Raw genomic sequence first — 27,661 nt, forward strand, 5'->3', positions numbered from 1 at the left:
TTCTTTTCATTAGCAATACAATCTGAGCCTATCTAAGATCAAGGAACTATTAATGGCTCTCTAAAAATCTAGTTATACGCTCCTCGTATAAGCGTATTTCTTTTTAAATATAAAAAGCTTAGAGTAAACCATTGAAATTTTAAGGCGTTAATAACAATCCCCAAAAAATAATAGCAACAATCTTTTTTGGGGCACGATTCAAGTTACATTCGACGAAAAAATAAAGGAGAATGGGAAAATATTTATAAAAAATCCCTATCAAAATTTGCTTTGTTCTCAAACATTCTCCAACTGTTGCCACGATTCTAATTTACATTCTATGAATAAATACAAGAAAATGGGCAAATAATATAAATACCCAACCCTTGTCTTCAAAATTTTTTAATGATCGCCGTTGCTCTTAAGAACATTTACAACTTACTCTTCACTGCGACACTTGTGGCTTATGTTTTGTTTCTTGGTGCTTTGAGGCTCTCACCAAATCTCTGATAGTATTGCATTTGCTGTGTACACAGTAATGGAATGAAACTTAAAAAGTCGTCGTACGGAAAAAAGAAATAGAAAAGAGAAGGAATTGTTCGTTGAGAGGCATTAGGCATATGAAAAACAAACATAAGCGTAGTACTTATCCATACCTGGTCAGTTACAGATGCTGCGATCTTAGCCAGTGCTTTCTCAAAGTGAGATTCTTTTATCGTCCATGGAGATGCATCTGAAATCCTCTCAGGTAATGTCAATTTCTCTTCAAGAGCAGCCATAGCAGCCTCATTCATCTGCATCAATCGATATGTGAGAGACAATCCAAATCACATCTCCTCCCCCTTTTTTCTTCCCCACCAATCCAAGAGAGGTCACGAAAACTCGACTCCAAATGAAATATTAAACTTAACGTCACAAACAAAGAAAATAATAGAATGCATATTTAAGCATAGACGAACCAGTGCACCAAGATCAGCTCCACTAAAATTTTCACACAATTCCCTTTGTCCAATCTCACTCAGATCTACACTAGCATCAATAGGCTTCTTCCTCGCAAGTGCTTTTAAGATCAAACCACGCTCATCTTTTGTGGGTGGGGCGACATAAATAAGTTTACCGAACCTACCGGGCCGCAGAACAGCACGGTCCATTACATCGGGTCTGACAAAAGGTATGACACGTAAGAGGTGCAGAATGATATTCCTTTATATCAACTAAAACTGAAGAATGAACAAAGAGCTTTACCTATTAGTGGCACCAATAACAAATACACCTCGTCGCTGCTCTGCGCCATCTAACTCTATAAGTAGCTGCAGTTGCAGACAGTCAGTTCATTCTATAAATGAATGAAAAATGAATAAGTTTCTACTTTCTAAGCAGTCAGTTCTTGACTGCCTTTGCAATTAATTTACCTGATTCAGCAGCCGCTCAATAACCCATCCGCCTTCTTTCCCCCGCTTTGTTGTTAAAGCATCAACCTGTCAATAAGTGAGGAAACAGCTTTAAAAGGCTATGAAAAGTAGGACACATTTTCCATGAATTTTTTTCCATGTCAGGATACCAGAGGACATGAAACCTATGTCACCTAGTTTCAAACAGTCATTTGGATAATTAAAAAGGAATTCAGTGTTTTGTATAAGAAAGAGTGTTAAATCAATTGAGATATTAGACATCAATACTGTCAATAAGTGAAAGAAAATGCTTTAAAAGGCTATGATTTGTAGGGCACATCTTTCCATGAAATTATTTCCACACCTGGAGACATGAACCGTATGTCACCCTTGGATACTTATACGAATTCAATGTTACGTATTCGGAAAGTGTACTAAATAGTTGCGATATTTGTCACTTTTTCAAGACAATGGAGTTTATATGTGGTTCTTTTCTGAGCAAACTTATGTTCAAACATAGATAGAACTATATCCTCTATTCCTACATAAAAAATAAAAAAACACAAACGCACACATGTAGTGTCCTCGTGTCTAGATTTTTGTAGTAGACAAGTTGGGCATCATATCAGTTTCAACACCCAGCAATAATGTCGATGCTCACAAAATGTAGGTAGAAAGTTTGGTTGACTCCTGATAGGAGCATATTTATGCGACTTTGTTATCTTATTTCTTTGCATTTACTTAGTTAATTTCTATTTATTTTGGTAATTTAAGTTATTTTCGTATTATTGTAGGTCTAGTTGGTAAAGATGACAATAAATAGCCAAATGGAGCAATTTGGAACAGTTTTGGACTTGGATTGGATAGCATGCGTGGATAGCATATGGGCTGGACGTTTTTGGTGTTTAAATGGTGTTAGACATGTGTTAAACTCTGGAGAAATCAAAGTTGAGGCTTGGAAGGCAAGGAATTACACAAGAAAAAGGAATCCTAGTAGAAAAGGAACATTATCTTATCCTATCTTATCCAACATTATCTTATCTTATCTCCAACTGCAAGGAGGAATCCTAATCACATTCCAACACTTTCTTATTCTTAAGAGTTCTAAAATAATTTAAAACGCCAAAACCTTTTCCTCTTTGGATTCAGTTGTTCCCCCCTATATATATGAAATTCCTGCAATGATTTAGGGTGTGCCGCACCTAACATTCATCCATTGAAGTTGCTGGAATTTTCAGAGTTCTTTCTATCTTTGTTTTAAGTTTCAATGTTTATTTTAGATTGTTTTTCAGTTATGATGAACATGTGTAACTAAGTTTCTTTTTAGGTAGAGGTGAATTCGAAGCTATGATCATATGTTTTATATAAATTGATTACATCTAGTTATTGTTTCATAAAACATGAAGGCGATTTACTTATCTGCTTTATAGAGAACTTATTCTTGTATGTTTATTAAAGGTGTACACTTAGTTTGCATGCAGGGATTTGATGCTAGAATATAAGAGAATTTCACCTGATCGTTATGAACTTATATTTGTAAGTAGTAAAAGTCACTAGTCATGATTGAGTTAAGTAAATTCTTGGCAGAAATATCATGCTTTTCATAGTTACGAATGTTTTGTCAATACTTATGATTTTCACAGAACTTAATGATCTTTAAGATGTATCTCTATCATGTTTTTCATAGTTAGGGAACTTGAGAAGAATAATTTAGTTGCGTCATTGAGTCCAATTCAATGAACTTAGGAAAATCTGAGAGTTAATTAGTGTTGTTCACACTTAATTTTGGGCATTGTCATTCGTGGTTTATAGAAAGAATAACTGGAAATCGATTTGTATGCATATGATTCATGTGTGGAGAAGAATCCTTTAGCTATCATTTCATCCATATTTCATTCACAACTTAATTTACTTGCTGCCATTTACTTTTGTTTTAATTAAATTCGTCCAAAATCCCCCTAGTCATCGTTTTGTTGTTAGTTTAACATAGATTTCAGTTTATTAAGTTTAATTTGTGTTGGTTAGCACTTACTCGTACTACAATTGCATAATTTATAGGGTTTAATTTGTGTGTTACCACATCAACTCCTCGCCCAGTGTTGGTGGAGGTCAGAATGGAAAAAGAAATATGGAGAACCACAGCAATATCATATATCTTGGTGTAAAAGAAAATTTTTGTAATGACCTGAAATATTCTAAAGGTTTAGCTTTCTCAAAAAAAATTTGCTATGGTGATCTGAAATGAGGTTTAGCACTATGTAGGACCAACTGTTGTTAATGACACTACAATAATTCAATCCAACTTCATCATGATAATCCCGTAATCTATTCCTTTATATGATTAAATGTTCAGATGAAATGATCCAAACCTATGGAAGCCGATAGTATTAATAACATTTAATAGGAAGAGAACCACAAACCTCATCAAAGAAAAGTATACATGGTGAGCATGTCCTTGCCCGACTAAACAATGTCCGAACTGCCAACTCACTTTCTCCAACATATTTATTCAAAAGTTCGGGCCCCTAACCAGTTAAAAAAGCCATGTCAACCAAATGGATCCTCTCAAATTATGCAAAAACATACATTGAAATGTTCATTGTTACACGACCTACATAAACAAGACCATACATCAATAACATTCAATGGGAAAAGCAATGACTGACCTTAATGTGAATGAAATTTGCTCCTGCTTCATTAGCGACAGCCTTTGCTATCAGTGTTTTACCACATCCAGGAGGCCCATAGAGCAAAAATCCTGTCTCTAAATCTACTCCAAATTCCTGAAACACAAGTCATTTCAAAAACATAATTAGCCACTTGATTCCAGACTTAAATAAAACAAATAAATAGACTAAGGTACAATACAGGCAGAAATACAGTATGAAGCATTGACCCAACAATATGATACCATAGAATACTGTAAATATTCATGTATAGCATGTACTGCAATAAATTAATAAGTCTCCACCGATGGTAATGTTTAGATTTAAGTTTCTAAAAGTTCATAATGTGTTCCAGCAAGTATTACATCAAATTTCCACGATAGTTCTTTATGGTGATATTCATGTTGTAACAAAGCGTGCAATTTTTTCGATAAAGTAAAAAATAACTCATGATATTGTTTGGCATACTATTCTTATACGTTGGTTAGTAAGTTCTCAACAAAAGGCCCATCAGAACCCCGACCTAAGCAAGCTATTTCACCAAAAGAGATATGTTTAAGGTGACATGTTAGGCTCTTTTTACTTGCAAAGTGAACGGTATTGGCTTACTAAGGAATGTGACGTTATCCTGTTAATTATCGTTTTTCACTAGCCATAAATGCCGCAGAACATAATTTGAAAATGAAATATGGGGTTAATACTAACCATATACAGATGAATTATAATTTTTCTACCGAAGTATGCACCATGACAATGAGCTATAAAGTATGGAGAGTTAAGCATCATTATTAAAATTTAAAAGTGGCAGAAATGGGTAAAGAAGATTCGTGTTGATCAACAGTGATTATGTTCAAGATCTTTTAGATCATATCAAGCCATTCCAAACCACATTTTTTAACAAAAATATATGACTTTATTTTACAAGCACACAACATACCAGCCATTCCGAGGAGACACAAACTTGAATAAAAAAGAAAAAAAAATCTTAATCTAAAAACGCATATACACAGATTAACAAAATTAGATAAAACAATAGAAAATGAAAATAACAATTACCTCATAGTTCTCAGGATATTTAACACGTCTAACAATATAGCGATCAAACTCCTTCCTTAAAAGATCTAATCCACCAACATCTTCCCATTTTACATTTGGAATTGCAGAGAATCCTTCTCTTTTTGACGACGGCTGAACCACTTCAACTGCTTCCTGCAGAAATGCACATGATAAGACCATTACCACGAGAATTTAATGCAAAATCAGAATAACTGGTTATTAACTCATAGGTAACTATGTAAGGCAAAATATGTGGGAGAAAAGGTATAGGTAGTTAATTTCGGAACACCTCAAAATCAGCCATAGTGATTGTGAGCTTTTCCATTTCTTCAGGCAACCATGGTTGCATCCACCACTCTTCATTGCCTTCCTCATCCATGGTATCTACAGACATATCAGTCTTCCTCTTGTGTATAATCCTTTTCATGGCAATGTTACCAGCTCTGTCAGCCAAGGCTTTCAAATCGGCCCCAACAAACCCTGGTGTCGACCTGGCTATTTTAAGAAGATCAAAAGAACCTTCAAGTTTTAGGTTGCGTGTAAGCACAGAAAGAATCTTAACCCTAGCATTTTCATCTGGAACGCCTAAAACAATCTCACGGTCAAATCGACCCGGCCTCCTTAGAGCACCGTCAACAGCATCAGGCCTATTGGTCGCTCCAATTACAAGAACATAGCCAGACTTGTTATCTGAACTTTGTGAGTTAGAATCTGCATCAGCTGATTGCACAAGCCTATGAGATTCATCCATGCAAGTCATTAGTTGTGTGACAATTCGCCTCTCCATCTCACGCTGCAAACTTTCTCTTTTCGAAGCAATTGCATCAATTTCATCAATAAATACAATTGAAGGGGCAGTTCTGTAAGCTTTAGAAAAAAGCTCTCGTATATTTTCTTCGGATGCACCTAAAATTAATGATAGCCATGGCAACTTATTACAATTTTACATAAGGAATTTCAGGAACATAAGAACCTTAACAGTACAAGATTTTTCAGCTTGAAAATTTCAGTCATTGAAACTATGAAATGAGTGATGGCAATACCTGAGACACCAGAGACGACTTCGGTGGCAGAAATCTTATAAAAGGGAATGCCGGTTTCATTGGCAATGGCATGAGCCAATTTGGTCTTGCCACAGCCGGGGGGGCCATACAACAGAATCCCAGACATTGGCCTAACTCCGAGCCACAGCGGGAGCTCTGGATGGCGAAGCGGCACAATCACCTCCATCTTCAGCTCCTCAATCACCTTCTCCATCCCACCTAAGTCTCTAAACCTCGGCCCCTCACTCCCCTTCACCTCAACCTCTCTGGAAACCGATCCCTTGGCTTCAGCTTCTCGGAATGTCTCTTGCCCCCCTCGCCCTCCATTTTCGCTCATCAGCCCAACCTTCTCGCGACCAGGAAGCTCAATTTCTACATTCTTCTCCTTCTTATCCTCGGCCGCCTTGGGCTTCAAGGCGCTGCTGGATCCCATATAAGATGCCCGGAGGCTCGATTTCATCACATCAAACTCCGGCTCCACTTTCTCGCTGTATATGGCGTCGTCCGAGTCCGATGTCGACACCGCCCCATCCTCATCCTCCTCTTCTTCCTCATCATCATCATCTGAAGATGGACGATCACCATTGCTCTGGCGAATCCTTCTGACGTGCGCCGTCTCCATTCTCTGCAATCTCTCCTCCATCTTATTGGCCTTCCGCCTCCTCTTGGAATTGCTATGGTCGACTTCTTCATCTTCTTCGTCGTCTTCTAGGTCGCTGACATGGATTAGGGTTTTGGATAGCTTGAAGGAAGGGGAGTCTAGGGTTTGCTGGACGAACTTGGTGAAAGACTGGAGCTTGATGCGGTGGTAATCTTTGTAATTAGTGCGAAGTTGGTGGACGATTTCGTCGAGAGAGGAGGAGCGGAGGTGCTTGAAGGTCTCCAGACGACAACGGAGAACCTTCTGCTTTTGTTCGGAGAGGGACCTCCCGCCTCCATCGAACCTTCTTCCCGTCTTCTTCATCTCTTACTTGGCAATGTTGGGTGCACAGTATCAGGGAGCCAAACCAAACTCAATTGAAACGTGAGGCGCGCTTAATTTAATTAGGGTTAGGATTTAGGTGGCCATTAAAACGGCGCAGTTTAAATGCTGTTGATTATATAATTTTTATTTTTCAATAATATTTTTTATGGATTTTTCAATAATGTGTTGGTTTTTTGGACAGAAAAAAATAGAGGAGTAATTAAGGATTTGTTTGCAATAGTTACATGTATTTAGGACAATGTTTACCTTAATAGTCAAATGATAATTGTATTAAATACACATATTCAAATTAATATTTCTTAATCATTAAATACATGCAATATTATAATCAATCCCGTAATTTAAACCAATCCAATTTAAATGATAAGATTTTAAATTTGTGGCCGAATTTTTCACGTAATATACTTTTTTTTAGTACATTGATTTTTTACACTAAGGAAATGAGGAAATCAGCTAACCCACACAATTGGCAACCTAATATAGTATTGAATTGATCATTCACGAGATTCGAACCCAATACCTCACTTCAATGTGAAAAAAAGTACCATCAGACCGTAGTAATGAGTGGTTTTCACATAATATACTTTTATGAACATTATTATATTACGCATTATGAGAATGGTATGATATCTCGTCTTCTTTTTTCAATCGAAAGAATAGTATCTTCAATATATCGAAGTCACCAAATTTGTCACATATTAATCATGGAAGGAGATTCAATAACAAATATAGCCATGGGTCTACAACCATCTCTGTATCAAGCTAGATTCGCAACAATTATAGCCCTTGGAGGGTGGATTAACTCGAATATGAAGCAAGGAAGCGACTCAGCCACTAAAACGATGAGGGCCACGATCACCTTAGAAACTAACCGGTAGAAAGTGATTTCGACCCACCACAACCACATGCCCGACTCAAACCCACGAATCTATCCCGAAATGAAAACATAGAAATGGTTGAGGATGACACTTTATTTAATGCACTAGAGAGATGGGAAAGGATGAGGCGCAAGGAAAGGGTGGAGAGAAGGAGTAGAGTGAGAAGGAAGGGGGTTTGCTGCCGACTCTAACTGTAGCAAGAGGTCAGTGGCCGTAAGATCTTTAGTTAGGGTTTGGTGTTTAGGTAACAAGGCATAGGAAAGGCAAAGAGGTTTTTCAAGACTTTATATGGTGTATAATGTGCCACATTATTTAATGCACAATTTTTTTTTTTTTTTGTTAAAAGTTGCTTTATTCCAACACAATAATTACACAAGAAAAGACCCAAATACATACACAAAAACAAAAAAAAAGGACCTCAGAAACGACTAAAGAGCCCAAAACAAAGAAAACGCCGAAACAAACCCTAGCAGCTTCAACCAGCTGTCGTCGGAAAGCTGCTTACCAACCAACAGAAACAAACGTTCCCTGCACACACCTAAAAACAAGCTGAACAGAACCCCAAAACAAATTCCAAGACACTGCCGAGCACCACACCGGTAGCAGCCACACATCGGCAACAAAGTGAAACCCAAAACAAAAGAAGCTAGTGGGAAAGAGCAACCCACTAGCAACAGTGTCATCAAAGGCAATCCCAAGGAAGGTGGTGGTGTGAATATCCGAGTGAAAACTCTACGCACCTTCCGGATAAAATGCAAAAAATCGCGGTACAAATATGGAGACACCAAACCAGGATGTGAAGTCGAAGAAAGATGTGGCTGATTGGGTGGAAGATGGATTGAAGTGTCGAGGAAAGTGGAAGAAAAATGAGAAAAAGATGGAAAGAAGATGCAAAGAAAGGGAAAAAGGAAGAAACGGTAGAATGATAAAAAAGAAAAAGGAAAAAAAGTAGAAGGAAGGAAGAAGGAAAGTGGAAGGGAGGAGAGAAGGGAGAAAAAACGGGGGAAAAGTGGAAGTTGGAAGAAAGTGACGATCAGGCCCTTGGAGAGGGGGAAACTGAAGCTCAGGGAGAAGGAAGGAAAAAGAAAAGTGGAAAAGGAGAAGAAGAGGAGTGCCACCGATCCTGGTCATAGCTTAAGGTCTACGGCTGCGGGAAGGATGAAACGGAGAACACTCAAACATTGTTGAGAAAGGCTCTCACAAGGAGAGAAAAGCTGAGAGCTTGCTAAGTTTTAAATTGGTTAGGGACTGATTGTATGAATTACAGAAAAAAGGTTCAGCATTTAATGCACAACTTTGGTGCATGAAGTATATGCAGCACCACCCATTGTGAAATATACAACTTATGAATCATGAATACTGACGACGCTAAAGATCGAATTGTACTAAAAATCGCAATGCACGATGATAGGTGTTGTGCTAGACCAACCCAACAAGAGTTCTTAACCTTCTTTTGGAAGAAACGAAAGCAAAATAATTTTCTGGAAAGTTCCAAGGACACCATCTTAACTGTTCATGTTCAATTACTTAAACTACAGTATGGTAATATTCCTCTTCACTTGTAAGTGTGAGGTATTAAATTCGAATTTCGTAGATCACGAATTCGATATCGAATTAGGTTGTTCATTATGTGGCTTCCGAACTCTAATGTAAAATATATCGTTGTACTTAAAGATCTGACAAAAGAATGAAAATTCTAATTGAAAATTACTATCGTTGAAACCGTATTTTGTTTAAAAAAGTTAAGAGAATACGTTGATTTATTAAAGAGAATATATAGATTTGTTAAAAAAAAAAAAAGTAAACAAGTATTCGCGCAAATGGTTGATCATGCCATGTTACTTGCCAATATTCTTATATTCTCACAAAGGTAAGGTTACTATCGTATGAACTCATTTATAATGTTTGCCGATATTTTTGTCTATCAGAATATGAAATTTAAGAAACTGTTTCTACTACAACAACGGGTTGTATTGTTCTTTGTTAAGATGTTGTGACACAACAAAATCATGTCACCACCAAAAACTTAGTGATTAAGTATCAAATCTTTCGTAAAAATTAACATATGCTCACATACAAAGTGTTTGTGAAAGGTTTTAATTTTATTTTAAAAATAAAATAAGAGAAGAGAGAATGTGGGACTGGAAACAGAGGTTATTTTTATTTTTTAATTAGAATTCAAATATGTATAGCTTAAAAAAAAAATTAATGGTGTAAAATTACATTATTATCGGTTTTTTTTATTTATCTTCAAATTTAATTATAGTGTTAGAATGATATTTCATGAAATTTTACAATAAAAGGTCTATTAATATATAATTTAAATTTCCAATCTCTCTCTACAATTTTCATTTTTCAAGTTTTTACTTCTCTATACTTTTCTTCTCCACTCTCCCTCTCTTACTCTCTCCTTTTATTTTCTGGAAAAGATTCAAGGATTTTCAGAACTAATTGGAAAAATATTCCATTTAAATGGAAGTTTAACTGATTACAACATCGATCTCATGGAAAACTATTGAATTAAAACGAGCCTTGCTGCGGATGAGTCGATGACCCATTAATTCAGGGAATTCATAATTTATTTTTCATTTAAAAAAAAATCGGCAAAGGAGACTGAATAATTTAACATCAATTAGTAACCATAAAAAGTAATAGCATCGCAACACATAATCCCCAATCGAAGAGATTCAATCATTCAAAAAGTGAAATTCATATATAAAATCCAAGCAAACAAACACCCCTACATCGTTTTTACATCAAAATAAGTACTACAAACGGAAAATTAGACATAAATAATCAGCCCTTCTTCCACGAATTTCCTAAATAATAGAGATGGATCAGCGTCTGATGTGCTTAACCCTGAACCAGCCCTTCTTCCACGAATTTCCGACGATCCTCACTCCTTTGTTCACCAAGTGTTTCAGCTCCCTCACCTTGTTCCCCAACCCTGCCATTCTTTCTACTTTCTAGAGAGAGAAACCGCCTCAAGTTTTAGAGAGAGAGAAAGAGAGCAGCAGAGAGAAAGAGAGTAGAGAGAATGGTTTGGTTTCGCGGGGTTTTATGGGGGAACCATGGCGGTGCTGCTGCTGTTAGAAGAGGAGGTGCTGTTATTGTGTGTTGGCACGTCTCTTTTGAGAAGGGAGCCTCGTCGGATCCAACACGCGTCATTACGTGGCGGAAATCCAACGGAGAATGGTTTAATCGTGTCAATGCGTGATTAGCCGACGTTCATTGCGGGATAAGAATAAGGATGAACTGACATGTGACAATGATATGTGCCTTTAATAAATTGTAAAAGATTTATTGAATACTTAAAGAAACATACTTTCATTATATTTTAATACTTCGTATAAACACTTACTTACACAAAATATAATAGATTTATTTAAATCCGCTTAGACCCCACCTAAGCGTTAAGCTGTAGCTCGCCACCGATTAGCGCCTAGTGTGTGTTTTAGAACCATGGCCTCTGATGTGCTTAACCCTGAACCAGCCCTTCCTCCACGAATTTCCGACGACCCTCACTCCTCTGTTCACAAAGTGTTTCAGCTCCCTCACCTTGTTCCCCAACCCTGCCATTCTTTCTTTCTACTTTTGAGAGAGAAACCACCTAAAAGTTTTAGAGTGAGAAAGAGAGCGGAGAGAGAGAGTAGAGAGAAAGGTTTGGTTTCGCGGGGCGGTGCTGCTGCGGTTAGAAGAGGAGGTGCTGTAATTGTGTGTTGGTCACGTCTCTTTTGAAAAGGGGGCCGCCTCGGATCCAACTCACGCATCACACGTGGCGGAAATCCAACGGAGATGGTTTAATCGTAATCAATGCGTGATTAGCCGACGTTAATTGCTGGGTAAGAATAAGGATGACTTTATTTTATTATATGGGACCACAACCGTTTGTAATTTATTTGGAGTTCTAGTCGACACGAAGTGGTGGGTCTTGAGTAAGGTATAAAATATTGATGATATCGAAAATATCGGTAGTCTAAAAATATAAAATATTGATGATATCGAAAATATCGGTAGTCTAAAAACACGGAAATTTGGATGAAAATATTAGAATATTATCGATATTGATAAAAATTGAATTAAAACCATGAAAATTGTAAGAAAAACTTGGAAATTTTTATTGAAACTTTGCAGGATGTTTATTTAGTCAATTATCTATTAGTTTATCACAAAAAAATGGAAGGAAATGCATTGCATGATAGATATAACTGATTTAAGTTGATTATACAGTGAGCTGACAAACATTGTGAGTGTAGAAAATATGTAGTAATTAATGAAAGAAGTTTAAACACACCATAATCATTTATATATAATGAATTAGTACAATATTTTACACTTTATACATTGCATGGTAAGATACATGAGTGACCTAGCAAGGTCTAAAATATCGATGATATCGAAAATATCGGTAGTCTAAAAACACGGAAATTTCGATGGAAATATCGGGATATTATGGATATTTTAGACCATGACTCTTGAGTTGCTCATAAGTTTCGAATCGTTGCTACAGTACGGTGTCCAATTCAAAATGGAGATGGATTGTCTACCCTCCCATCTCATGCCCTTCTCATCACGGTTAAGTCACGTTAACATTTTATATTGATTTTTTTTATAGAAATAATAAGACAAAAAGTAATGAGAATATAAAATGTTGACGTGACTTAATCGTGACCACATAAATAGAAGATGATGAGAAGGGCATCAAATGGGGAGGGGAGACAATTCATCTCCATTCAAAATAACTTGATGAAGTTGTAGGCCATGATCAAAAAAGAAAAAGAAAAAATACATTTAATCTAAATTAGTTTTTCTTAATTAAAAATAATTAAACATGGGCATGTTCCAACTTTGAGAAAATAAAAATTGTTACAAGTTAAATACTTAATGCTACATTGAGTAGAACCAAGTGAAGGTGGTGGGTGAATCTGGTGGTGGGTTATAGTAGTTAGATTTCTTTCTTTTTAATTCTTTACGTTATGAATTCAAACTTTTTTTCTTTTCTCTTTATGATGCGATTGATACGCAAAAGAGAGTTTGTGGGAATAATTTTCCATGACTTTTCCTAAGGCATGAAAAATACATTTCTCCATTTTCACATTTGGTGAAGTTGGAAAATGAAATAGAAAAGAAAGAGATAATTTAATCTTATACCGTAAACCAATCTTATCATGACATAACTTTGACAAAAGGTCCAATGTTATACAATAAATAAAGTACATTAGTAAAGAACCTTATCTTTAGGTCATGTTGGAAAGCAAGTATATATGTGCAAGCACTAATCATGATACAAATCTAGGGCCTTCCTGGATGGACTGACCTCGGATTGATTTACTCTGGTTATTTCCCACTAACTTCCTCCTTCATTCGAAGAAGTCACCATCAATGAAACTAGTGAAAAGTTGTACACAGAAGAGAAGTGCAAAATGGGTAAGGACGAAGACTTTGGAAGCAAAAGACGCACCAATCACTGATTGGCTCTCTTCCAGCCCTATTGGAATGGTTTAAATTTTAGGAAAACTAATGAAAAGGGCTTGAAAACTTTGAGTTTTAATGATAAGGACAAAATAAAGGGTAAAGTGAATAGTACCAGGATTGACTTTTTAGTGTAAAAATGTGGTTTTTCGTTAAAATGAACAGTACCGAGAGTTTTTTGTTAAAATTCCCTTAAATTTTTTGTAACAAAAGAGGTGTGCAAAAACCGTTGTGGCGTAACCCTATTCTATCATGTGGATGTTAGTGGGGAAATGACTTTGTGACCTGTATCCATATACAAAGGGAAGAGGTTGGCAAATGGAGAAAAGAAGAATATGATGATTCCTTCAAATCACATATTTCTGTTACAGAACATAATTATGACTTGTTGAAATCACCATGGTCCATGGCCCCATTCAAACTTCATCATAACAGCTTCAAATTAAAGAATGCCAGTTGCCAATGATATTCTATCATTCTGTTATTCCAGTCTTAAAAAGTGTTTAAAATATCAATAGAAGTAAAAATATCAGTATGCAAATTTAAAGAAATATTAATAATGGTTGACTTTGACGGAAATTATGGAAATTTTGCAACGGAATATGTACATCAACACTTTCAAATTTAGTCAAAATTAAAGAACTTTTTCTCAAAAAAGTTCAAATGTTTGAAATTTGTAATGAGTTGCGGCAAAATTTATTTAGTAAATCTGGTAAATATAGTCGATATTAATTGATTTTCCCATATCTCGCCGATATAGAGTGAAGTTTTCATTTCACCTATCCCTTTTCGCATCAGTCCTTGATTTTTTGAATATTTTGACAGAAATATCTACAATTTGGTGGAAACTTTAAAGAATGACTAACGAACAGTTTATACACTTTATTTTATAAATTGGGTAAAGGGTTTAACCAAAGACGCTTTGGCCGAGTGGTTAAGGCGTGTGCCTGCTAAGTACATGGGGTTTCCCCGCGAGAGTTCGAATCTCTCAGGCGTCGTTTCTTTTTACCATTTTGTAGAATTTGGTGAGCAATTGCTTAGTGGGGGAGGGTTGGGGTCGGTGGCTGGAAGGCCAGGGTGGTTGTTATTTTTTATTTTTTATTTTTTATTTTCTAATTAATTTTATGATAATTTAACAAACTAACAATGTTAAATTTTGAGTTAATTTGAAGGACACGAGTCAAAAGACTAGAAAAGAGACACAAATGAGACATGAAATTTAGTACAGCAAATCATCGACCTTGACGTTTAGGCCTAGGGAAAGGAAGAGAGAGAACAAGGAGATGATGCGTATTTTTTCTATTGGTCGTGCTTTTAGCTTAAGTCTACATCTCCTCATTATATTATAAAATAGCGATATTTATGCACCAACTTGACGATCAACATTAGCATTAGTCTAAATTAGAATAGAAATTATTTTGTTCACTTGTTGGAGCCAGTCGGTTTATGTTATTGAAACTGAAAGGTTCAAATATAGTGGGAGTTACTTAAAGTGGTTACAAAATCGAGTGAGAGCTCAAGTTTCCGGTCCAAGAATAAGAACATCCAAGTACATATCCAATGATGAACAACTGTAAGAAATTCTCACCAGATGAGTGAGCTGCACTAAAAATATGCGAGCTTTTCAAAACTGCAGACTGCCATTCATAGTGGACCAAATTTACCGTTTCCTCCAGCACAGGAGCGACAATGCAGTATACGAGGACATAAGCAGCTTGTGAGATGTTGCTGCTTAATTAACAAGATTTCCTTCAGTACAGGGCTGTTTATATCCTGCAACGACAAGGTGTAAAATAAGTTACTTGAAAGAGAACAGCATTTCCAGAACATTGTTAAACTGATGATCTATTCGTTCAGAGAAACATGAATGAGATGTAATAAGAATTTGAGAAGAATTTGACAACGGAAACGTATTAGACTTGTCTGATGCAGTTTTGAGATCCTATTTCTATGATATCATTCGCCGCTACCTAACATCAGCCAACATAAAAATGCTGAAATCCTTCCATCTCGTTACCTGAAATGTGTGTTTACTACTCACTAAGTAGTACTAGAGTGTCAGCTGCAGAATCATGTCAGCAAACCAAGTCATCAGGCCATGCAACAAAATATATGCATCCAGGTTTCTGATTGCCTTTGGTCCATTTTGGTTAGTTTGTTTTGTTGAATACATGTCAACAATCTGTGATAAATTTATATATGCTAATAAATAAACAGTGTATGAACAATGAACTAATATTAAACATAAATATTGAAGATCGAGGCTTGCGTACCGCAATGTCCTTGAAACAGAAATTTCGCCCCTACTCAGTGTTTGTAGTTCTCTGGACGTTTGTTTCACCAGGATTCAACGATCAAGTTAGAATTCCAGCACCGGAAAACTTAACTACTGACGAATTTCTTTGTGGTACTCTCAGTAAGAATGCTATGGATTATAGAAGGAGATTTATGCTTTCTGTGTTATAAATGTCATGCAGACGGATGTATATATAGTGAGATTATGTATGTTCGCAACAGGTATGAGAATGAGATGTGACTGTTGGGAGACATCTCTTTAGATGGGGTGCTGTGCTCTCTGCGTTTTTCATTGACTTCAAACTTCATCTGAAAAGATGAGTCTGTTAAAAAAATTAATTTAATTAAATTCGAAAATACGATATTCTAAACTACTTTAATTTACGGGTAGAGGATTCAAACTTAGGTGAAGGGCGGACAGAGCATACTGCTCTGGCCAACTTGTGAACGACAACGAACCTGGGAAGAAGCTTCATGGGTGCTTTCAGTTCATCACAAAAGCATTTGAAACAATGTTGGGAGCTGCATAATAAAGTGGTGGATTTGAAAGTGGTGCAACAGAGAGAATTATGGGGATAGGAAGGAAGCTAGGGGATTGGAAACATGTCCTCCAAATCCAATGGATTTTTAAGGTTGTGCAAACTGCCACTGGATATGTACTTGCAGTATTATATTTAAAATGCACAGGTGCTTAACAAAAGACGCTTTGGCCGAGTGGTTAAGGCGTGTGCCTGCTAAGTACATGGGGTTTCCCCGCGAGAGTTCGAATCTCTCAGGCGTCGTTTCTTTTTATTTTTCCCTCAATTATATAACCTTTTTTTTTTCTTTCGTTTTTTGTTCTGTTTCTCTTCGAGTGTGTTAGTTATCTTCGTGTAAGGGAGGCCGCCTATTTTTCTCCAGTCGTTGTAGATTCATCTCCGAAATTTTTCGAATTCCCGGGAACCATCTCCTTCCTTCCTATAAGCTCACAGCTCTCTCACTTGTACTGACCTAGGTATGTCTTATCCTCTACCTTCACTTTCTCGTTTATTCTCAAATTTACGATTTTATCAGAGGGTTTTAGTTTGGGGTTAGGATTCGTATTAGATTTTAGTTAAGGGTTTGGTAATTAGGATTTGGCTGCTTTTCTACATTTCAATGCACTTCCGTTTTATTTTATTTTGTTTTTTAATTTTTAGTTTCCATTGTATGTTTATGAATAGTCCATGATTGTTTATTATCCGAGATATCGACAAATTTGTTGGTGATGTTAAAATTTATCTTCGGGGAGGTCTGTATCCAAGATCCTCTCAGACACAGTTCGGGCAGGTCGTATTGTTTTAATAGGTTCCATAAGCTTGGGAAATTTCAAAGAAACAACAAAACTGCAGAAATTTCTTTAGAGTTTTTGGCTTGGAAAAGAAAAAACTTAGGGCCCGTTTGATTACTGTTTCGATTTTTTTTTGTTTTTTTTGTTTTTTCACTTTTGGGTTAGAAATGAAGGGAAATGCGAACAAAGAAAAGATGACTAAGGAGATGGAGGGTTTAGGGTAATAGGTAACAAATAGTGATAATGTGAATATTATGCCACCGTTGTGCAAATTTTTACGTGTTTCTACTGACATTGCAGAGGAACTTGCAACAATAATGAGTTGGATTTTTGGTGTGTTTGGGGACTAGGAAGGCAGTTTGGACACATCAAAGTAATTGGACAAAGGTGGACTGTCGGTGCTCGTGCTCAAATATATAGAACAATAAGCAGGAAGCAAAAGTAAAAAAGAAAAGATATGTCGGAGACTCTCTGAACAAAGATGATTCTTACAACTCAAAAGAGATGTACAGTAGAATTATATGTCCAGTCTACAAACGTTTCATACACATTACACCACAATGGTCCAAGTCCATACATACAAACTACAAAAACTCCCTTAATTTGGAAGGGGCATTGGCAAGCCAGTTTGCTTCTATCTTGCAAGCTTGCAATGATGAGTCTCTTATCCAACAAGGTAGACAAGTTCATGCACATGTTATTTGCAGCGGACTTGTCAAAAACAGCCTTGTCGGGACAAGGATCCTGGGTATGTATTTTCTCTGCGGGAGCATTATGGGCGCCAAGAACATGTTTTATCAGCTTGATTTGAAATATACTTTGCCTTGGAACTCGATGATTAGAGGGTTTACTATGATGGGTTACTTTGATTATGCCTTGCTGTTTTACTTTAAGATGCTGAGTTCTGGAGTTTCACCTGACAAGTACACTTTTTTGAGTGTAATTAAAGCTTGTGGTGGTGTGAATAATGTAAGATTGGGCAAAGCAGTATATGATACTATCCAGTTTATGGGTTTTGGAGTTGATATATTTGTGGGGAGCTCCTTGATTCGACTGTATGTGGACAACGGTTGTATTCAGGATGCATGGAGCTTGTTTGTTAAAATGCCTGTCAAAGATTGTGTTTTATGGAATGTTATGCTTCATGGTTATGTTAAAAATGGACAATTAAATAATTCTGTTAGAATGTTCTTGGAAATGAGAAGTAGTGAAGTTAAGCCAAATGCAGTGACGTTCGCTTGCATTTTGTCTCTTTGTGCTTCAGAAGCTATGATTGGTTTTGGTACTCAACTTCATGGGCTCGTTGTTGCATGTGGGTTGGAGTCGGATTCTCCGGTGGCTAATACATTGTTAGCAATGTATTCTAAATGCCAATGCTTCTCTGATGCTCGCAAGTTGTTTGATATGATGCCTCGAACTGATTTAGTGACATGGAATGGAATGATATCTGGTTATATACAAAGTGGGTTTATGCTTGAGGCTTCACGTTTGTTTCAGGACATGATATCTACTAGTGTCAAACCTGATTCGATCACATTTGCAAGTTTTTTACCTTCGGTTGCTGAACTAGGTAGCCTCAAGCAAGGTAAGGAAATTCACGGTTACATTGTAAGGCACTGCGTGCCTTTGGATGTGTTTTTGCAATGTGCACTTATTGATGTATACTTCAAGTGCAGGAATGTGGACATGGCACGTAAAATTTTCAGCAAAAGCACCAGAACGGATGTTGTCATCTGCACAGCTATGATTTCGGGTTTTGTTCTCAATGGGATGAATTGTGATGCATTGGAAATTTTTAGAAGGTTACTTAAAGAGAAAATGAGACCGAATTCTCTAACACTGGCAAGTGTTCTACCAGCTTGTGCTGGTCTGGCTGCTCTGAAATTTGGAAAGGAATTGCATGGAAACATCCTTAAGCATGGGCTTGATGCAAGGTGTTATGTGGGTAGTGCCCTTACAGACATGTATGCAAAATCTGGAAGACTCGATCTTGCTCATCGAGTTTTTCAAAGACTGTCTGAAAGGGATGCTGTTTGTTGGAACTCGATGATAACAAGCTATTCCCAGAATGGCAAACCGGAAGAGGCGATAGATCTATTTCGTCAAATGGGGACGGAAGGTGCCAAGTATGACTGTGTTAGCATTTCAGCTGCGCTTTCTGCTTGTGCAAACTTACCAGCACTTCATTATGGGAAAGAGATCCATAGTTTCATGATTAGAAGTGCATTTAGTTCCGATCTATTTGCTGAGAGTGCACTGATAGACATGTATGCCAAATGTGGAAACTTAGATCTTGCTCGCCGTGTGTTTGACATGATGGAAGAGAAGAATGAAGTTTCCTGGAACAGCATCATTTCTGCTTATGGGAATCATGGTCGTCTTAAGGAATCTCTTGTTCTGTTTCATGAAATGTTGAGTAAAGGGATCTTGCCCGATCATGTCACCTTTCTTGGTATATTATCTGCTTGTGGCCATGCAGGCGCAGTTGATGATGGAATTCTCTACTTCCGTTGCATGATTGAGGAATATAGGATCCCAGCTAGGTTGGAGCATTATGCTTGCATGGTAGATCTATTAGGGCGTGCTGGACATTTACGTGAAGCATTTGAAACAATAAAGAGCATGCCATTCTCCCCAGATTCGGGTGTCTGGGGAACAATGCTTGGAGCCTGTCGGCTCCATGGCAATGTTGAGCTTGCAGAAGAGGTATCAAGATACCTTTTTGAATTGGCACCGCAAAATTCTGGCTATTATATACTCCTCTCAAATATACTTGCTGATGCTGGAAAATGGGGGAGTGTGCTGAAGGTTCGAACGCTAATGAAAAACAGAGAAGTTCAAAAGGTTCCTGGGTACAGTTGGATTGAGGTAAACAACAACACTCATATGTTTGTTGCAGCAGATGGGAGTCACCCACAGTCTGCTCAGATATATTCATTGCTCAACAGTCTTCTTCTAGAACTAAGAAAAGAGGGTTATAATCCCAGACCTTACCTTCCAACACATCCACAGACATTGGGGATTTAATCTATAGACAGAAAGAAAATAGAAGTTCACTACACTCATTCGGTAGTTGGATTGGTAACATTTAAACTTACCTCCCCAGAGAAGGAAAAAGGGGTTCAACTCTCAAATTAGAAATCTGAAAAACTGCCTAAGGGGTCCCCTCTTGATTGTGTTTCCGACCTTGAAGATAATTAAACCGATGTGGTTTTGGAACCTTTTGCCACTTATTTGGAGGGTGTTTTCAGCTATGAAGGTATGAAGGTGGGTTTTCATCTGGACTGGTTTCCAATCCTAAGCATTTTTCTTATATTGAGGTCAATTTGCTCATATAACATATACCCATTTTTCTTCGTTGGTACAAATGTTCCAGCTTGGCCAGATGTTTTATGTTTGTCCCATCATACAAAGGTTGATAAACCAAAAAGACAACGGTGGAAATACTCCTTTGCATTTGGCAACAATGTACCATCATAGAGAGGTTGGCATATAAGGACCAACATAAAGCTCTTAAAGTGTAGGGTCATGACAGCTCGTGACGTTGCTGAAAGCAGTTTGGGAATTGTTGCATCACACCAGGGGGTAAGTTTCTGTGCTATCTATTGTTATAAAATTACGGATGATTATGCCTTACTACAATTTACAACCAAAGGAAGGATCATAGTTCTAGTCCATTGGGTTCCATTCTTTTTCAGTTACCTAACGAGGAAATCCATAGGAACAGGGTAAAATACGTTATTAGTGGTGGCCACACTAGTTGCCACGGTGACATTTGCAGCCAGTTTCACAATGCCAGGCGGTTACAGCAATTCGGTCCTCATGAGGGCGTCACAACCTTGTTGCAATCAGTCTCATGGGGTGTACACAGCTCTTCCATTACGGCACAGGGACTAACTCGATCATTTTCGAAATAGCTGTCGCAGTGCTGGGCAATGGTCATGCACTTGACCAAAGATTTGGAAGAGGTTCAAACTGCCTTATTTTCCATCACATATTCAGCCTATCCAAAGCTTTGGTTAACCTTTTTTTGGGATAGTTTCATTTGGGCCTGGCGGTTCTTTGTTTGGCTGGTATTCTTATCTTTTTCCAACGTTATTTCGATTTCGTCATCAATGATCTCTTCATAATATCCAAGTGAGGAGTGAACTTGTTTAGTAAACAGAAAAAGTCATAAAAATGGTTAAGTTAAGAAACACATGTCGAAAATATATCAAGGAGACATGAAAAAGACATATATAACTTGTTTGTATGTGTTTTTAAAATGACTGAAAACGTTTTTGGTGAAAATGTTTTTAAAATCAATTCTTAGTAAAAATGCAAGTAAATTATGGAAAAATGTTTTTAGTCATTTTAAAAGGACGTTAGCCTATAATTGGGAACAATGAATCTGTGGCAAGTGAGGAGTGTAACTTATTTAAAATCAATTCTTAGTAAAAATGCAAGTAAATTATGAAAAACGTTTTCAGTTATTTTAAAAGCACATTAGCCTATAGTTGGGAACAATGAATCCGTGGCAAGTGAGGAGTGTAACCTGTTTGATGTTTAAACAGAAATAGTCATTATTAAAAAATGATGCTGCCCATGTCATTTTAAAAGGACATTAGCCTATGGTTGGGAACAATGAATCCGTAACAAGTGAGGAGTGTAACTTGTTTGATGTTTAAACAGAAATAGTCATTATTAAAAAATGATGCTGCCCATGTCATTTTAAAAGGACGTTAGCCTATGGTTGGGAAGAATCTGTAACAAGTGAGGAGTGTAACTTGTTTGATGTTTAAACAGAAAATGTCATTATTAAAAAGATGATGCTGCCCAGGATCGAACTGGGGACCTTCAGTGTGTAAAACTGACGTGATAACCACTACACCACAGCACCTCTTTGATGAAAGATGTTAATATTATCTTAGATAACTAAATTAATTTGAAAGCAAAACCCACACTTTTCGTGGAAACCCAGCGTGTATCCAACCGTAACACGGTAACACCCAATCCGTCCAACACGAAAAACGAAAAATCCGGAAACCTTGCGATCATTAAAACTGATAGAAACGAAGGTGGACGTCGAATTTCCGATCCTCCTCCTCTTTGGCGTAGCTTCCGATCTTCAATTTCGTTGGGTTCCCTCCAAATTTTTGTAATTTTGGTGAATTGGGTGGTAGGTCAGAGGGCGGAGACAGACGGATAGGATGGGAGGGGTGGCGAGGAGCTGCGTGCAATCATTGCTCAAGTTGGTGAATTGTATGATTGGGATGGTAGGGCTCGCCATGATTATGTACTCGTTGTGGTTGTTTAGCGCGTGGCAGAGAAACATGCCTCACTTTCCCCCACCACTCGACCACTCTCACCACCATCCTACACCTTGGTTTGTAAATCTATCTAATCTTGGTTTTTCTTTCCTTTCTCTGGATTTTCTCATATTAGGGTCTGTTTGTTTCCTGAGAAAATGTGGGAAATGCAAGGGAATCCAGACTTTAAGCTTTCCATGCTGTTGAATTGTGTTTTCTCATTTTCTTAGACTTGGTTTTTGTTTGAAAAGTTAATTGCTTGTTCAGGAGGTTGCCATCATTTGCTATGGTGGGTCATTTCCCCTTTTTGACTGAAACCTGCCTTTTTGTTTCTTTTGTATAAAATTCGTAAGAGCCTTTTACTTTGCTTTTCGATTTATAGAGAGCAAAAAGGAGAGGGAAAAAATGGAAAGATTAAAGGAAATCACTGTGTCCGTCAATTTTTTCTTTTTCACGTTTAGATATTGAAAATCATTCTGATTTGGACGAATTTTTTGTAAGGATGATATTTGAATGTAGATCTAGAAAATGAACGGTCATGGAAAAATGTTGTGGAGAGGGCTCAAATAGTGCCATATGAAGTTACTTACTAGTTAGCGCTTGGGCGCTTGGGCACTTCTGATAGTGGGAGGCTTATGCATTGAAGAGGACTAGGAGATAACTGACATTCAAATCTGAAGTATAACAAAGATGATCAGAATCCACACTAATCAGACTAAAAACAAACATTGTTCTGCAAAACTCCCTTCTGCTGAAAACTGTCATCGCACTCACCTCAAGTGGACTTGTCCCTTCTTGACACCCAAAAAACCGTAAACTTTGCTTCCTCACATTTGCTGTGGACCAAGCCAACTCAAATTTTCTGTCCTTGACAATCTCCACTCCAACTCCAAAGTATTTGGCCAATGAAGAAACAATTTGTCAGTGTTTTCCACCTCCCCCTAGCACTACAGGGCAATAGTAAGAAAAACTAGCTTTAGGTATTCTCCTTTGAACCATGACAACTTGACAAGTGTTTACCTCAGCGTGAAGTGCTTTTTTAATAAATTTAGTTCTTCCTTAGTCATTTAATCATTTGTAGCAGTTGATTTTGGTGCGAATTGGGTTTTATGTCTTGGTTTTTGACTTTTTGGATGAAGTAAATTTGGTCTTGTCCTCAGCATTGTATATTTATTTTTATGTAAGTATACAATCTTTTTCTCAGTGCTGATTTAAAACTTCTTTTATGTTATTTTTTGGCATGAATTGCAGGTTCATATACACTTTTCTTGGTCTTGGGATCACTCTGCTTGTGATCACATGCTCAGGTCATATCGCCGCTGACACTGCAAATGGTTGTTGCCTTTATTTGGTATCCTTTTGTTTCATATATCTTTATTAGCTATTCAATTATTTGGAGTCAATAACGTCACATTCCCCACCAAATCGCCTTCTTCTTACTCAACCTTAAATTAAGCAACTCTAACAGCCCTTAACGGATCTGTTTCTGAGTGCTTCAACTGGAAGTGATTTTTCCACTCTGCAATTTTTCTGATAGCATTGTTGTTAGATATATATAGTTTTTGTAGTTTTTATTTTTCAAATTTTTTGTGCTTCTTGTAAATACACTTGGAAGTGCCCTTAGGAAGCATCAACTAGGTGCTTCTAAGAAAGCACTACAATGGGCTAAAATGGGCTTATCTGACTCAAAAGAACACAAGTTATAAGATCAAAGAATTTATTTCTCTTTATCCTTTTGCTGCTTGATACTCTTCCGTTTTTGTTCTATGATTATAGTTGTGTATATCTGTGTTTTCTTTCTCTTTCAAATTAACTTTTAATTATATTTATTAGGCTTGCAACAGGATCATTTCTTTCTTCCCTTACAATTTGTTCACGTCTCATTATAAATGTCATTATTAGATTCTTAATATTCTGTTAATGTGTTCATGTGCTCTAAATGGGGAGGCTTATGTGCTGCATCATTTTTTGATAATACTTACATGCTTGATAATTCTTTTCAATCTACAATTTTGAACACCTGAAATAGCTGCTACAGTTGTACTTGTATGAAGAGAGGTAGTAGGGTAAAATTAATCTACGTTAGATAAATATTGCTTTAAAGCTAGATAGATATTACTTTAATTTCAAAAGGCATATTGTCCAGTAGTTTCATCATAGTGGGTAGATTATATAGTAAGTGCTATTTATCATCATAGCATATGGACTTGTCTTTCTTTGGAAGTTAATGGATTTTAAACTAGATTGTCAGCTCCATATTTGCCATATCTTTTCAGATCATTTAGATTCATTTTGTTTTAGATATTGATTATTCATAAAACATTTGTAGAAATGAGTACAGTTCAATGGGGCTTCACTTTCTTTTATTTTTTTACCTCTGTTATCTTTAAATATATAGCCGACCCCACTTAGTGGGAAAAGGCTTTGTTGTTGTTGTTGTTGTTGTTATCTTTAAATATATATGACAAAAATGTCTGTGTTTTACCTTAATTGCATACAGTACATGGTGTTTGTCTTCTTACTCTTCATGCTTGAAGCTGGAGTGACTGCTGACATATTTTTAAACCGTGACTGGGAAGAGGTATATATCGAGTACAGTGTAGTTATTTTTGGTTAATGGGTTAATGACTTAGAGACAAGCATATTAGCGATTTGGTTATAATGCTGATAGTTTTTTTATTTGTGGCCAGGACTTTCCAGATGATCCAACTGGGAGATTTGATCAATTCAAAGAATTTGTAAGGTCGAACTTTGATATCTGCAAATGGATTGGCTTGTCAATAGTTTGTGTACAGGTCTGTCTCTCTCACTCTCTTTCTGTCTTTGTGTACTGCATGTTTGTGCATGCTTTTTTGTAACTTTTTTTAACATCTTGTGAGGAAATAAAAGTTAAATGTTCAATGAGTCTCACTTAATTTGTCTTACTAAAACTAGTAGACGCTGCAGAATCAGGCGAGTGTTTTAAATATATTTCAGGGTAAATGACCCCAATTTCCCTGTAACTTCAACCCATGTCTCCAGTGGCGGAGAAAACATGGGCACAGGGGGCACCGCTCCCTCTCATATTTTCTTTTTGGGGACTGTTGATATTAATCTAGTTAACTAGTTCCAAAATTGATTTTGAGTCGCAAGTGCCTCTATATTCTTCTTTGCTTTCTCACTCGTTCATGTCAAAAACCTGATTTTGTTGCGTATATTTTGTTAATATGAATGACTATTACATTATTAATACAACAAAGTAAAGAAGAATTTAGAGAAGAGAATGATAAAATTAGGAACGTTGTAACAATTTGCGCACTGCTAAGGGCTATCTGGTTTGCAGATCATGGCCATTCCTTATATGTTCTCTGTCCTCTTTCTGTTGAACGTTCGTTGTCTTCTTTTGCAGGGGCTGTCTTTGTTATTGGCAATGATACTCAAAGCTCTTGGGCCACATCCGTATTATGATAGTGATGATGAGTATATTCCTGAGAGGGTTCCACTCCTAAAGAATGCTGTTCTTCCACCTCCTTATGTCGTTGGTGACCCTGTATATGGTTCCAATGTATATGGTTCCAAAAGTGATTCATGGAACATAAGGATCAATGACAAGGTAGGAATGTTCGATTTTTTGAATGGGCCATGTTATATATCTGCGGCATTATTTCTTTACTTTTTTAAATCAAAGATCTGTATTTCGTTTCTCATAATTTATAAAACTCTGTTTCTAATTCTTGTGCCTTAATCTTTGTTACTTCTTTTCACTGGAGTATTTATAAAAAAGAAAAGGATCCTCTTATCTGATACTTTCACGAGTCATTCAGATTCTGTAGGACAGCTGAGAGTGTCATAAGTAGTGCCACTTTTATGGAACACACATGGACGTGTATACGTATATATTATAAATATTATATATTGATTAATATACCCTTTTCAAAGTGTGAAAATATCCCGTTGATTAAGTGAAGTCATGTCTTAATATCTGGTCCTGGGACAGTCTTGTAACATAACATGCTCAATGTCTCAGAATTTGTTTCGCGATTATGTACTACATATAAAATTTCTGTATAATGTATATTTACAATAGCAGGCCCTTTCCTGAGGGGATTCCCATTTTCAAGGATCACATTGGGCTCGCATATTTCCACCATGAAATGTGGTCCAATAAACTAAACCATCCTATTTTAAGGTCCTCATTGGATGATGATCCTTAAAAGTGACCTGCAACACAGAAAGGGGCAGGGAGGTTGTGAACCGCATTTGTATGAATTTTTGTTATTGATTCCTTCTGTTTTTTCCCTTTCTAAATCAGACAAACAGGTAAATCGATTGCTCAGCTGGGCTTCTACTTGTGGATGGATGGTAGCGTGGAGACACAATACGAGTGGAGGAACTGGATTGGAAAAATGAGTCATCTGATGTCGATTGACCAACTGAGCATTGAAGGTTTCATAAACTCGAGCAGATGAAGAGGGTGGAATTAGTCACGTACATACTTTAAACTCTCACTGTATACCTGAATGCTGAACCTGATGAAATTGACAGTTCATCGTTGCGTTTCTGTATATAGATTGTTAAACGATGCATAATATTTATCGATTTATTTGGAATCTCCGTTCAATCATCTTGTCAACTTTTACATGTTCCATGTGCGGACATCCCCAATTTCAGGATTAGAAGTTGGTTCGTTTCAGTTTCTTACAGGAACATGGGGGGTTTTGGCAGTTGGATTTGCAACTTCTTATGCATGATTTCTCTGGTCATTACAGGAACACGACGGAATGGTGGACGGAATCTAATGGCAATTGATTAATTGGCTGATTTTAAATAGTTCAAGGGTCAATTTCAACTGGAATAATAGTATAGAGTGTCAAACCGCAGTTTACCCCTTTTTTTTTCTTTCTATTTTCTAAAGTTTGGTTTACTTTTCGTCCTCCATACAATACAAAGGTATGATCTCTTCTTTTTTATTTATGGGGTTTGACAAATTCAAACTCGAACCTCTTTCTTACGTTAGAAAGGGAAATATCGTTTTAATGAAGGAACAAACTGTCAAATGATCTGAAGATATAAATTGACATGATTCAAAAATTTTATAATGTAATGTGGAAAAAAGGATAATTTTGTTGTTCATTTTGTAATTGCCTCAAACTTGAAGGGTGTAAAATGTAGTTAGCGAAAACTAGAATGTATTGTGTCATGAATAAAAAGACACCTACATTATTATTATTATTAAGAGAGGTGATTTTCACATTTTTTTATTTATAGCCATCAAATTAAATAAATCAAAAAATACCAAAATTAAACAATGGCTTGTGAA

General features: G+C 36.8%; 3 protein-coding genes and 3 non-coding genes across 14 annotated transcripts; 4 read left to right on the top strand and 2 right to left on the bottom strand.

Annotated features, from left to right (window-relative positions):
- Nucleotides 1-221: 221 nt before the first annotated feature.
- On the bottom strand, nt 222-7,169 carry LOC103405666 (cell division control protein 48 homolog C-like). Its single transcript, XM_070817682.1, has 10 exons — nt 6,136-7,169; nt 5,382-5,998; nt 5,093-5,245; nt 4,037-4,153; nt 3,791-3,895; nt 1,392-1,457; nt 1,225-1,289; nt 939-1,140; nt 636-773; nt 222-503 (listed from the first exon to the last, which is right to left on the bottom strand). Exons 1-10 carry the CDS (start codon nt 7,097-7,099, stop codon nt 444-446), a joined length of 2,487 nt encoding a protein of 828 aa, XP_070673783.1. The 5' UTR covers nt 7,100-7,169; the 3' UTR covers nt 222-443.
- A 7,217-nt stretch (nt 7,170-14,386) lies between these two features.
- On the top strand, nt 14,387-14,468 carry TRNAS-GCU (transfer RNA serine (anticodon GCU)). The gene has a single exon. It is a non-coding gene; the product is annotated as a tRNA-Ser (tRNA).
- Nucleotides 14,469-16,465: 1,997 nt separating this feature from the next.
- TRNAS-GCU (transfer RNA serine (anticodon GCU)) lies at nt 16,466-16,547 on the top strand. The gene has a single exon. It is a non-coding gene; the product is annotated as a tRNA-Ser (tRNA).
- A 54-nt stretch (nt 16,548-16,601) lies between these two features.
- LOC103432251 (pentatricopeptide repeat-containing protein At4g21300-like) lies at nt 16,602-21,190 on the top strand. Of its 9 annotated transcripts, none has more exons than XR_011578403.1 (4): nt 16,602-16,759; nt 17,375-20,341; nt 20,451-20,659; nt 20,802-21,190. XR_011578403.1 is itself a non-coding variant. In XM_029096987.2 (2 exons), the coding sequence occupies exon 2, from the start codon at nt 17,579-17,581 to the stop codon at nt 20,099-20,101; it is 2,523 nt and encodes an 840-aa protein (XP_028952820.2). In that variant the 5' UTR covers nt 16,627-16,759; nt 17,377-17,578; the 3' UTR covers nt 20,102-21,190. The 9 variants fall into 9 exon arrangements, 1 of the variants encoding a protein (XP_028952820.2); XR_011578404.1 differs by having other exon boundaries at nt 17,375-20,333; nt 20,773-21,190; XR_011578405.1 differs by having other exon boundaries at nt 17,375-20,333; nt 20,796-21,186.
- Nucleotides 21,191-21,880: 690 nt separating this feature from the next.
- TRNAV-UAC (transfer RNA valine (anticodon UAC)) lies at nt 21,881-21,953 on the bottom strand. Its single transcript has one exon. It is a non-coding gene; the product is annotated as a tRNA-Val (tRNA).
- LOC103405670 (tetraspanin-19-like) lies at nt 21,881-26,965 on the top strand. The gene is made up of 6 exons (XM_029096988.2): nt 21,881-22,439; nt 23,614-23,713; nt 24,863-24,943; nt 25,053-25,157; nt 25,751-25,954; nt 26,654-26,965. Exons 1-6 carry the CDS (start codon nt 22,264-22,266, stop codon nt 26,663-26,665), a joined length of 678 nt encoding a protein of 225 aa, XP_028952821.1. The 5' UTR covers nt 21,881-22,263; the 3' UTR covers nt 26,666-26,965.
- The last annotated feature ends 696 nt before the right edge of the window (nt 26,966-27,661 follow it).

Source organism: Malus domestica, chromosome 17 (assembly GCF_042453785.1).
Source record: "Malus domestica chromosome 17, GDT2T_hap1".
Classification (NCBI taxonomy): Eukaryota; Viridiplantae; Streptophyta; class Magnoliopsida; order Rosales; family Rosaceae; genus Malus; species Malus domestica.

What these genes read in the sequence shown, in the direction of transcription:
- LOC103432251 (XM_029096987.2), top strand. Translation starts at nt 17,579, where the DNA reads ATGTACAGTAGAATTATATGTCCAGTCTACAAACGTTTCATACACATT.
- LOC103405670 (XM_029096988.2), top strand. Translation starts at nt 22,264, where the DNA reads ATGGGAGGGGTGGCGAGGAGCTGCGTGCAATCATTGCTCAAGTTGGTG. An exon ending in TAAACCGTGACTGGGAAGAG is followed by an intron (nt 24,944 to 25,052) that starts GTATATATCGAG and finishes ATTTGTGGCCAG; the next exon opens with GACTTTCCAGATGATCCAAC. An exon ending in TGTCAATAGTTTGTGTACAG is followed by an intron (nt 25,158 to 25,750) that starts GTCTGTCTCTCT and finishes CTTCTTTTGCAG; the next exon opens with GGGCTGTCTTTGTTATTGGC.
- LOC103405666 (XM_070817682.1), bottom strand. Translation starts at nt 7,099, where the DNA reads ATGAAGAAGACGGGAAGAAGGTTCGATGGAGGCGGGAGGTCCCTCTCC. An exon ending in AGTCGTCTCTGGTGTCTCAG is followed by an intron (nt 5,999 to 6,135) that starts GTATTGCCATCA and finishes CATTAATTTTAG; the next exon opens with GTGCATCCGAAGAAAATATA. An exon ending in GAGCTGATCTTGGTGCACTG is followed by an intron (nt 774 to 938) that starts GTTCGTCTATGC and finishes CGATTGATGCAG; the next exon opens with ATGAATGAGGCTGCTATGGC.